This window comes from Alosa pseudoharengus, unplaced genomic scaffold (genome assembly GCF_046254945.1).
Source record: "Alosa pseudoharengus isolate Yale_2024_CS ecotype anadromous, Long Island Sound unplaced genomic scaffold, YU_APseudo_1.1 YU_APseudo_1.1_scf_16, whole genome shotgun sequence".
Classification (NCBI taxonomy): Eukaryota; Metazoa; Chordata; class Actinopteri; order Clupeiformes; family Clupeidae; genus Alosa; species Alosa pseudoharengus.
The window spans coordinates 32,658,968-32,672,621 of record NW_027468630.1 but is presented as its reverse complement, the minus strand read 5'-3'; the positions used below and the strand labels follow the sequence as shown (position 1 = coordinate 32,672,621).

The window sequence follows — 13,654 nt, the reverse complement described above, 5'->3', positions numbered from 1 at the left end:
CTTTGTAGAAATGAAGTCCTTCAGAATAGGTCCTCCATCTTTATTTGTCCTTACCTAGAAGCGACTGAACATGCAAAGAAAGTATTTTTTCAGCTTCGGCAGAAGTAATGAAGCTGAAGAATCGACAGTGTGGAAGGAGGGGGAGTGTTGCGATGGAGGATCCTTGGAGGGCTGCTAAAAGCCAATCTTCATCTCACCTTGCAGCCCCCGTCTCTCTCAGGATGGGCAGTATCATACATCTGAATCAGTTTTGGACACATATGACATCCTCATATTCCAATCAGAATTCATCTTCAAATCGTTATGGCCAATCAGTGGATATATCTGTCTATGTGAAAATCATCTTACAATTAATTCATTTAGTTTGTTATTGTTTATACTGCAGACCCACCTGCACTACAGTTGATATTATAGCCAATATTGTATGGCAATCTTAACCTACAGCACAGCTCAGCTTCATAGAAGTGCTATATTTTTGGAGAGCAATACCTAAAGCCTAACACACAAACCATGTTTCAAGATGGGGTTATAATCATTGCTGTGTCTGTTCAATATCATTTTATCCCAATCTGTGACACATATTCATGGCATGCCACTAACAGACCCATTGTTTACTGACACAGATTTAACTGCAAGCAAACATCATGCACTGCTGTTGTTGGACTTGCTGTTGAAGGACATATAAGTACACAAGAGACACAGAGAGAAATGCTATAAATACATAGCTACTATCCATCTTCAGCCTCTGTAGTTTATCTTCTTAGATTACACAATGAGTTCTCCAACTCATTCCTCAGAGAAAACGCTACCCTGACAAAACAAACTTGATGTAATGCATCTTGCCACCATAAATGCAACCTGGAATTCACTGCAGTTTGGCTTTTACTCAATCTCTCAGCTTTTCAGTTATTCCATGACTTCTGATCACCTGCGTGCTTCAGCGACTGCAAGCACTCTTTCTGTTCAAGCAGCAAGGCCTAATCTCCCGGCCTCGCTCGCAGTTCAGATAAACACTACAGTGACAGTCTCATCCATATATGGTTGGTGTCTTTTCACAGGCCCCTCTGGCCTGGACCTCTTGTAATGCCTGAGTGTATGGACATGCTTTCAGCTATTTCGTTTGGTAACCTCCCATTTTCCATGATGTGGCTGCAGTCTAATTAACTACGCAGAGGAATGCCTTTCTCATGGTTTACTGGATGAGAGGGCCTTTGTTTTGGCCCGGACTATAAATGGTCCACATTTGCAGGAAGCAGTCATAACATTTGTGCCCAAATCTATAAGCTTGAGAATTGCCCCAGATTTGTTAATAAGTGATGACACATTTTTCAGATAGGAAACATCTAATATAAATAATAATCCATTTAAATATGTATCAATACATTGTTCTATGTGCATGCTTATTGAAGCATTTATATTCATTATCTTTCACTAAATCACTGTACACATGTATACAATTTTATTTAAAACACATGAAACTGAGTGTCATCAGTTATTTGCTGTTACCTTTTAGCACATCCATATTGTTCATGCATGCATACATTTGGTACGACTTCTGTCGTTCAGCCATCTGTCTTTTGTTAATTGTCATCATTTATTACTGAGCATAGACGTCCCTTTCACAATTTGACAAATTGAAATTCTAGTAAGTATAGTAACTATAGATCCATTTGAAATATTTGATTTTTCACAGATTTTTTCTTCAGTGACAGCAAATCCATTTTCTGACAAATATTTTTCTAACATAATGTGTAAAGAATCAGGGCAGTTGGCATCAGGTCAGCTGTGGTTCACTAGAGTGTTTGGCTTTCTGAGTGAAAGACACATGATAAGAATGCCTTAATCTGGACACTTATCACTCGGTGAGGGCCTGTCACTGGTTCTTGTCCTGGGGCAAGATGGCTGGGGGAGGTGTGAACTGAGGCATGTTATTTATAAACCTCTGAGAATTTGATAACACAATAAGCATGACTGGTAACACTTAACGTAACTTTAAAAACAATGTTTTCACAATACATCATATATGCATATTTCTTTGATTAAAATCAAATAGTGCATTTTTCTTTTGTTCCTGAAATATGGGATACTGCTATGTTCAGTGCATTTACCTAGCTAGGATGACCAGTGATGCCATTTTCATAACAATAAACTAAATGCCGCAATGTTTTTGTTGTATCCCTTTGACATTACAAAATAATATGCCTAATTTTAGATGTATTGTACAAAACATGTATTTAGTCAGTCGCTTCAGGAGCTAAATATTTCCAGCCCTTTCCACTCCTGTGCTCAGAGGGTGCTTTATTGTACTCCAACACAAAGTCAGGAAACTCGCCTACCATGTTGGCTGCAAGATGAATGCACACACACACACACACACAAACACACACACTTTTATACACATTTATGATATTTCTTTTAAGAGTACCTTGAACTAGAGATATTTCTCCTCTAGGTTGTTGCAGTGAGAATGGAAGACACACCCTGTGAATAGAATACATCTATTTAAATGATCACTTATGTTAAGTATTCATCAGTTTTATAGATGATGTAAATTACCCAGAATACAGGCAAAACAACCATTTTGAGAATTCAGCGGTAAACTACCTTTGGCAAAATTATTCTAATATGCATTAAGTTGTATTGAAAACTGTTGACATTGAGTTGCTATTCTAAATTGTAAGATTATGTTGTGGGTTTGTGTTTTATTGATATATCTACTGTCTCAAATTAATTTATGGTATGGCCTATTGTAAACAAATACAGAGCCTATTTCACTGCAAAAATCCTCTCTGTAATATCTAAATAAGATATGGGTCGCTACACCAAATATCACATATACTCTAACACCCATTTGATCATAAAAAAGTATTTTATACATGCATTGAAAAAAGACATGGGCAACTTAACTAAAATGTGTAAAAGTGGGAAAGGAGACTCTCGCTCCTCCCCAAAAAGCCATGATGCGATAACAGAGAGGTTGGGTTTGCACCAGCTGAGCCCTATCTGCTGCCTGATTGCCACACAGTTCTTTGGGCCTTCAAATTAGTTGATGACCTAATTGGTGGATAGGGTAACTCTGATACAGACCTCCCCTCTGAACAAGTTACACACTTGGCTTCAGAGTTAACTAAAGCAGGATAGATGTAAGCGGGAGGGACACACAGCCACCTCTTCTCACTTCTCTCACCTTCACAGTGCACCTTTCCACCTTTCTTTCCACTCTGCCACCGTAGTTTAGCTTTTCTATTTTTCCAAGTATTTTTGGGATATACTCGTCTTTATCGCAACTTCACTTGGGCACTTTTCGAACACCAGAAGAAACTGCTAGCTTACGACGCGCAGGTATCTGCTTCAGCAAGGAACAGAACTTTCCCCCGTGTAGTTTAAAAGAATTCACACACCATGAGTCTCAAATCTGATACCGAGACAAACAACGTATCTATGGAGGAAGAGGTAAGGGGACGTTTATATTTGTCTAAATTTAAAAAAGTGTAAACAGAAAGTTGGTTGTTTGAACTCCGAGGTGGCTGTGCAAATGTTTGTAATGTTAACGCCACTGTCTGTTTAGTCAATTGACTTGTTTTGTGTGAGAATTTTACGTTGTTTGATAAATATTGAGCATTTTATTATCTTCTGTGGGGCAGTTTTATATTGCCAATCAACAGTGGTGATCGGCTTCAATTCAACAGTCTCATCAAAGTGCGCACCTCCAGTGCTGGTTGAAAATGCTTACAAATACTACGTTGAAGACAAGTTGTTACTTCATTTTTGTTTTGCTAACTTTTTAATAGACTTTCAGTAGTCTAAGTACGCAGGCTTTAGTGGTGTCTGCTTACATTATCAGTTAATTCTGCCTATAGATAGCTTATGTCCTAACATGCAATAATTCAGCACGACACTTTTCAATAGAAAAGAAAAAGCGACAAGGTGATTTTATTGTGGAACGCCTAAAGCGATAAATGGTGTACTTGGATCAAAGCGTAATCGTTTTTTCCCCCCATTGAATGCAACTCAAAAGTGTGTCTGGGTGGATTTTGATTCTGAGATTAGCCGCTTTGTACTTAGCAGGTTATTATCTTAAGGCCAAGTTCATAGGAATATTTGAATAGCAATAGGAAGTCATGTTGGGTCTTTTCACCGGTAAAACAATCATGCCTACGTTTCCCCCCTGACCACCATAACCAATTTTAGGAAAAATGATTGCCAAAAGGTGTCGAGAATCAGATTATGGTGCATAGGCTACTGGCACACGGATACATCTAATGAAAACTGTCTCAATTCAAGGTTTATGTTTTATCAAATATCTTAGAAGGTCTGTGACTATCTGGTAGAATTGTTTAATATAATTTTGCCATAAAGGCAATGCTGTCACATGAGACCCAATCTGAATGATTCAAACGGCCAAATGCAGCAAGCCTTTACAGATCCAGTCAGTTATGGCATGTCCTTAATACATAGGTCTTTATTATGATTGGGCACTTGTGCACATATGTTATATGGTACTTTAAACATTTATTTATTGTACTCTAATCATAGAGCCTCTCTGAATCTGTCTATATCCAGTACTTATACTGCGTGAGCACACGACCTTGAATGAATACATCAACCTGTCTTGCTCCTCAGATGAAGGAATAAGATGTACAGGTCTTTATGAAAGTGAACCTCTGAGGCTGTATTGAAATGTTGCCACACTTGATGTGTTTGAAGTGGCGTAGCCAAGAAAAAGCTGAACAATGTGTGGTGTGGAACATTTATTTTTGAAGGCTGTTTATGGACAGGGAAGCCATTGTGTTGTCTATTGTGGTGTTGCTGAAAACTGGTGTGTGCTGAAGCTGTTGCCACTTGATGTTCCGGTGTACCCTTGCGCACAGTTGGTCTCATAGCAATGGGTTAAGGGAAGGAAATGTGGTCATGCTGTGCATGACTGTCCTCCACTGTTCTGCTGGCAGACCACTGCTGATAAGACCCTCCCTCAGAGCCACAGGAGCTTTTAAGGGCTAATCATCCACAGGCAAATGGACATTCAGGATTACGTCTTCAGCCTTTGACAGGATTTCAATTTCCCAAACATTCAGAATTTCCTGTAAAAATGTGTTCTTGGGTGATCGTTGGCCCATAATGCCTCCATGTAAGAGTGGTGTGTTTGGGATGGAACTGGTATGAGGGTGCATGTATGTTTGGTCTGCTGGTAATGCCCCCTCATAAGATTTACTCTCAGAATCCAACTATAAATGAAACTTCTTTGGTTGAATTTCTTTCATTCCCTAGGTGCGCACACTGTTTGTGAGTGGCCTCCCAACAGATATCAAGCCCCGTGAACTTTATCTGCTGTTCAGACCATTTAAGGTTAGACTGCCCCATTGCTTTGTATTTTCTATTTGAACATAACTTCTGGGTTCTTAAACTTCTGTTTTAATAGTTTAACTGTAGTCCTTTTTTACTGCACAATGCCATTTGATTTGAATGTATTTGCTATATCCTTTATCCCACCAATAAACCTTTAACTACTTTTTAGTTGTTTGACCAGGCTTATAAAAACATTTAGTCACTTTTTTTTCTACTGCTGGCTGAGACTGTGGGCCAGGACCATATTAGTAGTTTGCTTCATATGGGGAGGAGCAATGGAATTCCTATCTCACCAAGCATGTGACTTCATGGCTGTTAATTGGATTTATTTTCCTTTTCAGGGTTATGAAGGTTCACTGATTAAATTAACATCAAAGCAGGTGAGATGTTGCTGGTTATTGCTTGGAATTACAGAATTTTAACCCTTTCCCTCAAATTGGCACATCACTATGTCCACTTATCCCTGTGATTGACTTGATGCTTGCAAGTAATTTGATTGCTATAAGGAAACTGGTCCCCATTTTTAAAAGTAACACAATTTTATGGAAGCTGAACTTTTAGATTGTCAACTATAACATTCAATGTGTTTTCACTTCATCTGAAGGTTGGGCAAATGGTTAGTTTACCTAATTAAGTTTGTTTTAAATGGAGTAATTCACTGTTCATGCTTGTGGAGCATACATATGAAAAATTGTCTGTATGTATTCAACCTGCATGTATTGATGAGTTTCCTCTTACCATTGATTAATGATGTACCAAGACAGATTGTGAACGTCTTCTCTACCCTTTTCCAGCCTGTTGGGTTTGTTACCTTTGACAGTCGGTCTGGCGCTGAAGCGGCAAAAAATGCATTAAACGTAAGCACTCGGTCAACTGTAACTGAAGCTCTGAATTATTGAACTGTCTGCTTTTAGATGATTCACAGAGGGATGGTCCCTTCAAATTTGCTTTAGCTCAGTAAAACACTTGGAATTTGAACACTATTTTCTTTCATGGTCCTGCTTCACTCTTATTAGTTTGGTGGGGCTTCCTTCTCATTTTCACAAATGAAATCCTTGGCCAGTTTCATAAACTGGACAAGAGTCCAAGTAATGTTGGAGGCCTATCTTATTCTGTAGATGCGCACCTGTTCTTTTGCAAATATACATTGTAGGTTCCATTTCAACACTAGAACTAGTACACTGTACACATTTTCCAAGTAGTTCTCTTCTGCAAACACATCACTTTTAATACCCAAGCAGTACCATTCACCTGCATGTGAACACAAGCTCAGAGCTCAGGGCACACTGCACATTGGGTCCGTCCGCCCTCATTGTACCCCCCCTTTTGTTCTCAGGGGATACGTTTTGACCCAGAAAGTCCACAGACCCTACGGTTAGAGTTTGCTAAGGCCAACACGAAGATGGCTAAGAGTAAACTGATGGCCACACCGAACCCCACAAATATCCACCCTGCTCTAGGAGCACACTTCATAGCACGGGACCCATGTAAGTTTTTTCCAGCCACGCATAGAGCTAGCACTTGCACCGCACTGACAACAGTGACCCGCCCTCGGACAGCAAGACGGGCGTAAAACCTGCAGCTCCACATCACCCAACTAATTTCACTCACATGCATGCCAGTAGAGCAGAGGGCCCTTTGCTTTGTAAAACTAGAAGTGTCACTCTTTCACAAATGAGCAACTGTCAAGGGCAAGCTACAGTTTTGTCATTCAAGCTTCTCATGGTTGGAAGGCTGATCAGTACACCACCACTAGTACTTAGTGTGCTGGCTGGGACTTATGAGGCCCAGTGTATTTATTTTATTTTTTTACTGTAAAAGAGCACACTACTGGTGTAGTGTTAGGATCTGGATTAGTTCATTTAGCTGTAACCTGCAGCCTTTAGAGTAAAAATGATGATCCAGACTCGGTGCCTTCTGTAATGACTTCAGTTTGCCCCATCACAAATGGCTGTAGCATATACCATAGGGGACATTTTCAACACCCATTTGCCAAACTGCCATGCCAATTTGTTGAAACCAGGGAGTGTAATCTTACATTCGTGCTTGTGTTGGATATAACATACTGTGTTTGAATTACTGATCATGATTTTTACTACCTTGCAAGTAACCATAGTGGGTCAACCCTAACAATGCACCGATAAGCCTTGTGTGTAATAAGTGGTCTGAGTGAGTTGTCTATGTTGGCATGGGTGGTGGTCCTGGTGTGCCTTTACAGATGACCTGACGGGGGCAGCGTTGATCCCTGCTTCACCTGAGGCCTGGTCCCCTTACCCACTGTACACCACTGAGCTGACCCCTGGTCTTCCCCACACAGCGTTCACCTACCCCGCCGCTGCTGCCGCCGCCGCCGCCCTCCATGCCCAGGTTGGTGCAAGTCTTTTTTTTTTTTTTTTTTTTTTTTCCTGTTCACGGAAGACTTTGAATTTTTATTTTAAAGCATAATTACCATTGACCCATACAGGTTAGTAGTCTTACAGAAGAACCTTTTAACATGTATTGCATTTGAGGCCAGCTGAAATCTGAAGGTCTTTATTCAGTCAGTATGTTTGTTGTCCCAAGTTTTCATCTTTGCCTCTATCTATACTTTGAGAATAATGCAGATAAAACCAGCGTAAACAGACCACAAATTAAGTCCATTATTAGGAAACTCTGGTGACAACTTCCAAACATACCATGAATGAGCTGGAACATATCAAGATTTTTTTTTATAAATTGGATTCACCCCTTTGAGTTCCAGACATAGCAAGAATCACTAGGTATGACTTGCATACTGAAAGAAACTGTCAAGTCATTCAGGTCTAGTCTTGGAAGTGCCAACTTATTTTCAGAATTCCCAGGCTCTGTCAGAATACTGCATCCTCTCAGCAAAACCTGTATACCAGGACATTTAATTGGAGTGTGATGAGAGATTTGAAGTGAACACTGTGAATGACTTCACTGTGCACCTTCATGAGGACCAGATCAGTGTACCCATATGAAAGTCTATTCTGAGGAATTCGATGGACTATGAGCCATAGTGATGGACACTAGGTTTTTCTTTCAGTATTTCTGATTATTATTATGGCCAGTAAATCTTTATTTTTAAATTGTAATATGGATTTTGAAAGTATTTGTCTAAAATGCTGGTTTGGATGACTTTATGTGGCAGGTGCATTGGGCTGCAGTGCTGTAAGACCAACTGTGATTTTGGAGTCATGGCACTTTAAGTGGAACATGGTTTATTTTGATCTTAACTCCAATAGAAAGGTTTTTAGAAGAATTGTGAGAACCGGTTGTACATTCAGTTTCTGAGCTATGAAATCTTTGAGGTCTCCATGACCGAACAAAGAATGGGTGCCCTTTCCACCTGCAAATTTGACATTACGCTGGATAGCCCCTTTTAGATTTTCTTCCTTAAAATACTTGCCCATGATGCTGCCAGTCAGAAAAAAGTGCTCATCCACTGCCTTCCAGTTTTTGGAAAAAAAGCTGTGTACAGTCTGAAGGGAGGATTTTCAATAAGTTGGTCTGAAGAATCTAGTCAGCTTTGTGCCTGACCGGCATCACCAGCAAATAAAAATCACTGTACTGTACATTGGCTTTCCTGATAAAAGAAAAGCGTTTGAAAATGGAACATGAATGTGGCATCCACAAGACATTGATGATCAAAGATGTCATGTCCAGTCCTCCACATTCAGTAAGTCTGTAATTTTGTCCCTTCCCCTCCTTCAGATGCGCTGGTATCCCTCTCCATCAGAGGCCTCCCAGCCAGGGTGGAAGTCACGTCAATTCTGTTAGATTATTTGTAAGTGACTAATGAATTCTTTAATCATTAGTATTATGATCTCTTCATTATTATCTGATGCAAATTTATTTAAAAAAAAAAAAAAAAAACATTACTTAAATTTTCCTTTTCCCAACATACATGTTTGGAATTTTGCATGCACACTGAACCTGGCAAATGATGGCATTTTCTTAAATGTAGGTGTTTTCTAATTGTACATGTTCTTATATCCCTCTCCATGCAGACACTTCACACCAGGGTCGGTGTCCCACTGGAGTGAGATGTGCAGAGCTCTTTGTTATTTAATCAGGTTTATTTAATGGATAATTTACATAGTGGACGACGTTTCATTTGGAAACGGCCAGATGGTGTTTGAAGTTAAATCTTTTTCAATCACATTCTGATGCTGTGTGATGACTGTAAACGGTACAGACATAGCACTTGCAAAATCCAAGCTATTTTCTTTCCTTTAGGGGACGTGTTCTGAAGAGGAAATATAAATTTATGAAGTGACGAAGCTGCTCTTTTCATAGGGAAGGACTAGGCTTTGTGGGGGAACTGAGGCAGCCATAGTGCATGTTCAATATTGGCATGATGTAGAATGTATGGTTCTGTGTTTGTTTTACAGTACAGTCAGTTGCCTCATGGCCGTGGCCTTCTCCATTATTTCTTTGTTTTTCGTTTGCCTTCTATCTTCTGTGTCTTAGTCTAGCTCCTGTATAAAAAAGAAAAAAAAAGAAACTACTTGTAATATATGCAAAGTGGTGTTAAACTTATTGGTATTTTATTTTCCTGGAGAATATGTTTTGCATGCATTGATATTTTCTTTTCGGGTTCAACATCACCTTTGCAAAAGTGGAGCCAATATGTAGAGCATCAAGTTGGTGAATCACCATTATTGCAACCCCTGTGTGACAATCTTGTCTTGCCAAATTATTGATGTCTAAGAGTATATTTGAACAAAAAAAGTACAAGTATTTTTGTACTTTTGTGCAATGTATATTTATGCATTTTTGTGTGATTAAATCTGTACAAGGTAATATCTAGTTGTCTTTTCCATTTGAGTTTGTGTGGGTGTAATAATCATTTATCCTGTTTGACATAGGTTACTGGTGCAATAGTCTTTACTTACTTGCTTTGTGTTCCATGGCATTTTTTGGAACTGCAACTTTGTATCCAGGGTTGGATGGCTGTTAGAATATCTTTATGAATGTGAAACTGGATTAAAAGAAACCCTAACCTCGAGGTCGGAGGGATAGCAGTCCATGTTTTAATTTGCTGATGGGAAATGTATGGTTTCTGTTAGCAGAATATAAATTGTGATAGAATTCCCATTTTGTAAATTGTGAAGAAATCAATGCAATAAATCAGATGTTGGGTAGTTTTATTCTACAGCTTTGGATAGATTGCAGGCAAATTGTTGCCAAATGACTCGAGTGCAACACTATTATTCAGATAAGAATTCTACCATAGAATGGATGATCATGATGCTATGCCATTCTACAAAGACCTGGGTTGCAATAATGGAGTTGAGTCCTGGCATTTCATCACCAATCAAACTAGAGTAGTTTTCTTACTGCTTGCAATGCAATCGATTTATATTAAATGTGAACTAGAATTTGAATATAATGCACAATAGACTGACCGAAACATCCCAATTCAATAATAACCAATGGCAAGAGGAGTTGACTTTAGTTTAGAATCTTCATCCTAATTGTTTAAACTTAAACAAATGTAGGATACATATGTTGTGCTATAAGGAGGAAATGCATGGCTTGACCAAGCTAGATCCTATTCTATAATTTAACTGCATGCAAACTTGTCCATTGTGTAAACATACACTGAATTTCTTTTTTTTTAGATGGATAATATTGGGGAAAAGTCAAGATTATTTTGTTCTGAAGAATTGTAGTGTTGAGTTGATGATAATGTTATGTAAGCAATTAAAATATTGTAATTTCAGTGCTTGAATTATTAGAACAAAAGTAAAAGTTTGCGTTTTCAGTATGAATTAACTTATGGTAACTCCCAAAACGGGGAGAACTGTTTTATTGTTCTATTGATAACCATGTATTGTTGTGATACTGTATATCCATGATGAGCCTTCTATTTACTACTACAAAAATTGACAGAACTTCTGAAAGGGATATGGAATCCATGTTCATTGAGAATGTCGTGATAAGAATTTGGCAGTAGTAATTTTTTCCTTGTTGCCCAAGAACTAATAAATTATAAACAATAACATTGTGTTTGTCTGTTTCACTCACAGGCCTCATTCATTGTGCAAGTTACTGAAACAATATCTTAAATGCATTTAAAAGTGGTGAAACAGTTTTAAAACATACCATTACAAACCATGTTTATGGTGTTTATAGATAATTGAGGCTTGAAGTAGGTTGGTGTACTGGGAGAGGGGGAGACTAATTTCATCCTGAATTTGAACAGAGCCTAAGGGGTATTGTGTAGCACAGGGCCAATTATGTTTTGTACCACTGATTTCTGGCTTATGGCCTGGGTTTTTAACTGTGAGCTTTTATAAGGACTTGAGCACCATCTAGAGGAATATGTGTAAAATCTACAATGCTGCTCTCTAAATGTAGGTTTTGGTAGGATTTACAGCATTTATGTAAATATTTACCAATACTTGTTGATTTTTGGGTGAGGAATTAATTGAAATTAGTAAGAATGATTAATGAACCTACATTATTACTGACCTTTCCTTAAAAATGTCCATTGAAAGTGTCAGTTCAGATATTTGTTACAATTAAGAAAGTATAACGTAGCACCTGTCACGCTAATCCTTTCTTTCAACAGATGTATCCATTTTGTCTGTGATGCAACATGTATGCTCGACACCAGACTAATGGTATCTGGTTCAGCAAGTAATAGTACAGTAGTGATTTAAAATGGTTGTGGTCATTTGTAATTAGTTCTAACAGACACAGACATAGCTTAAAGGACAACTCTAGTCCAAGAACAACCTAGGGTCTGTTGTTGGATGATAATGAGTATAAAGTTTCATTGGGGACCCAACAATATTAATCATGGCAGTTTTGAGTAAGATAGGAATATGCATTTACAACTAGCATATAGCATAGCCTATGGGGGCATCTTCGCTACATCAAAGTCAATCACTCTTTAAAGCCAGTAACTAGACTCATGAGTCATTATACATCCATGCTATTATGGACAGGGTCTTTGCAGACAAGATGTATTTTTTCCGTTGTAAGTGTAAAGGAAGGCTTTAAAAAAGGACTGCTTGTGCAGTCAGCATATTACCTTACTATTATTCCAGTCGCCACCATCTTGTAAGAAGATAGTTTGTATAAGTTGATTACCTAACTCTCCTCCTTTTGTGTCCAATGACAGTAGCATGTGCTGCATTTGTAATCCACATGTAAAAACACTCTATGCACGTCTCCATTCCGGATCTGTTTATACTGGCAGATCAGCTTCCTGGTTACATTAGTACATTGACAGATATGGCTCTTTTATAGTCATTGTCTTCAAGACCTACCTCGTCTCACGGTAATGTAGACCGACTTGTAAAAATGTTGTATGCCACTCCCTCCAGCAAACGGGAAAAAGGGTTTAAAATGTACATTGCCAGCTACATTAACAACTATGAGGGTATAGCTATAGCAGATTGGGATAAATGCAGAGAGCAAATTTCCCTCACGGGATCAAAAGAGTATATATACTTAGCTAACATTAACATGTTACATCTTAACCAAGCAACTGATGTTACTGAACTGGTCAGATAACTTTAGCTATTTTGTTACTAGCAGTACTATATTAAAACAGACAGAGTAGTAATCTCTCATTTTCTGTCATAGCCTACTGCAGCGTAAACAGGAAGTTGATCTGCCAGTATGATGCCAAGCGAATGATGTGCATAAAGGTCATTGTCTATCAGTCAAACTTCGATTTCGAGTAAAGACTGTCAGAGAACAGAGTAGACGGAGTATAGACTGTCACAGGGACTCAAAACAACCCTTAACGTTCGTTTTCAAAACTGCAACTCATCAAGTGGTTAGTGGTGTTTGTTGATTATTAAAATCAAATATATCGGCGCAATGTATGATTTCCAGCCGTCTTATTTGCTATTGTGGAACTATTTTTTCAGACACCTCACAACCGCGTATAAACTTCCGCTCAATATTTGAGCCTGAAGCATAGACGGTGGCGCAGTAATATCAACGTGCAATGAGTCTTCCAACAGAAATCAATCTCTGGATGACAAAATATTTATGGTATGTTAGTCTCAAGAGCCCTAGCCCTAGATCAACCTAACCCATACCCACTCATTTGTGATTTGCACACATAAAGTACATACACGCGCACGTGCACACACGCACATGCACACACACGCACACACACACACACGCACGCACGCACGCACAGTCGCACACATACAGACAGGCAAGCACACACACACATAAACACAGACAGGCAAGCACACACACACACACATGCACAAACACCCACCCACATGAATGCAGACACATAAACACACACACACACAGGCACGCATACGCATGT

The 13,654-nt window shown here is 38.8% G+C and overlaps 1 protein-coding gene across 2 annotated transcripts; it reads left to right on the top strand.

Moving 5' to 3' along the window:
- Positions 1-3,076: 3,076 nt before the first annotated feature.
- rbpms2b (RNA binding protein, mRNA processing factor 2b) lies at positions 3,077-11,354 on the top strand. Of its 2 annotated transcripts, none has more exons than XM_076287738.1 (8): positions 3,077-3,453; positions 5,269-5,346; positions 5,688-5,726; positions 6,111-6,203; positions 6,683-6,833; positions 7,565-7,713; positions 9,061-9,133; positions 9,357-11,354. In XM_076287738.1, exons 1-7 carry the CDS (start codon positions 3,403-3,405, stop codon positions 9,124-9,126), a joined length of 627 nt encoding a protein of 208 aa, XP_076143853.1. In that variant the 5' UTR covers positions 3,077-3,402; the 3' UTR covers positions 9,127-9,133; positions 9,357-11,354. The 2 variants fall into 2 exon arrangements, with proteins under 2 accessions (XP_076143853.1, XP_076143854.1); XM_076287739.1 differs by having other exon boundaries at positions 3,086-3,453; positions 6,141-6,203.
- Positions 11,355-13,654: the final 2,300 nt, after the last annotated feature.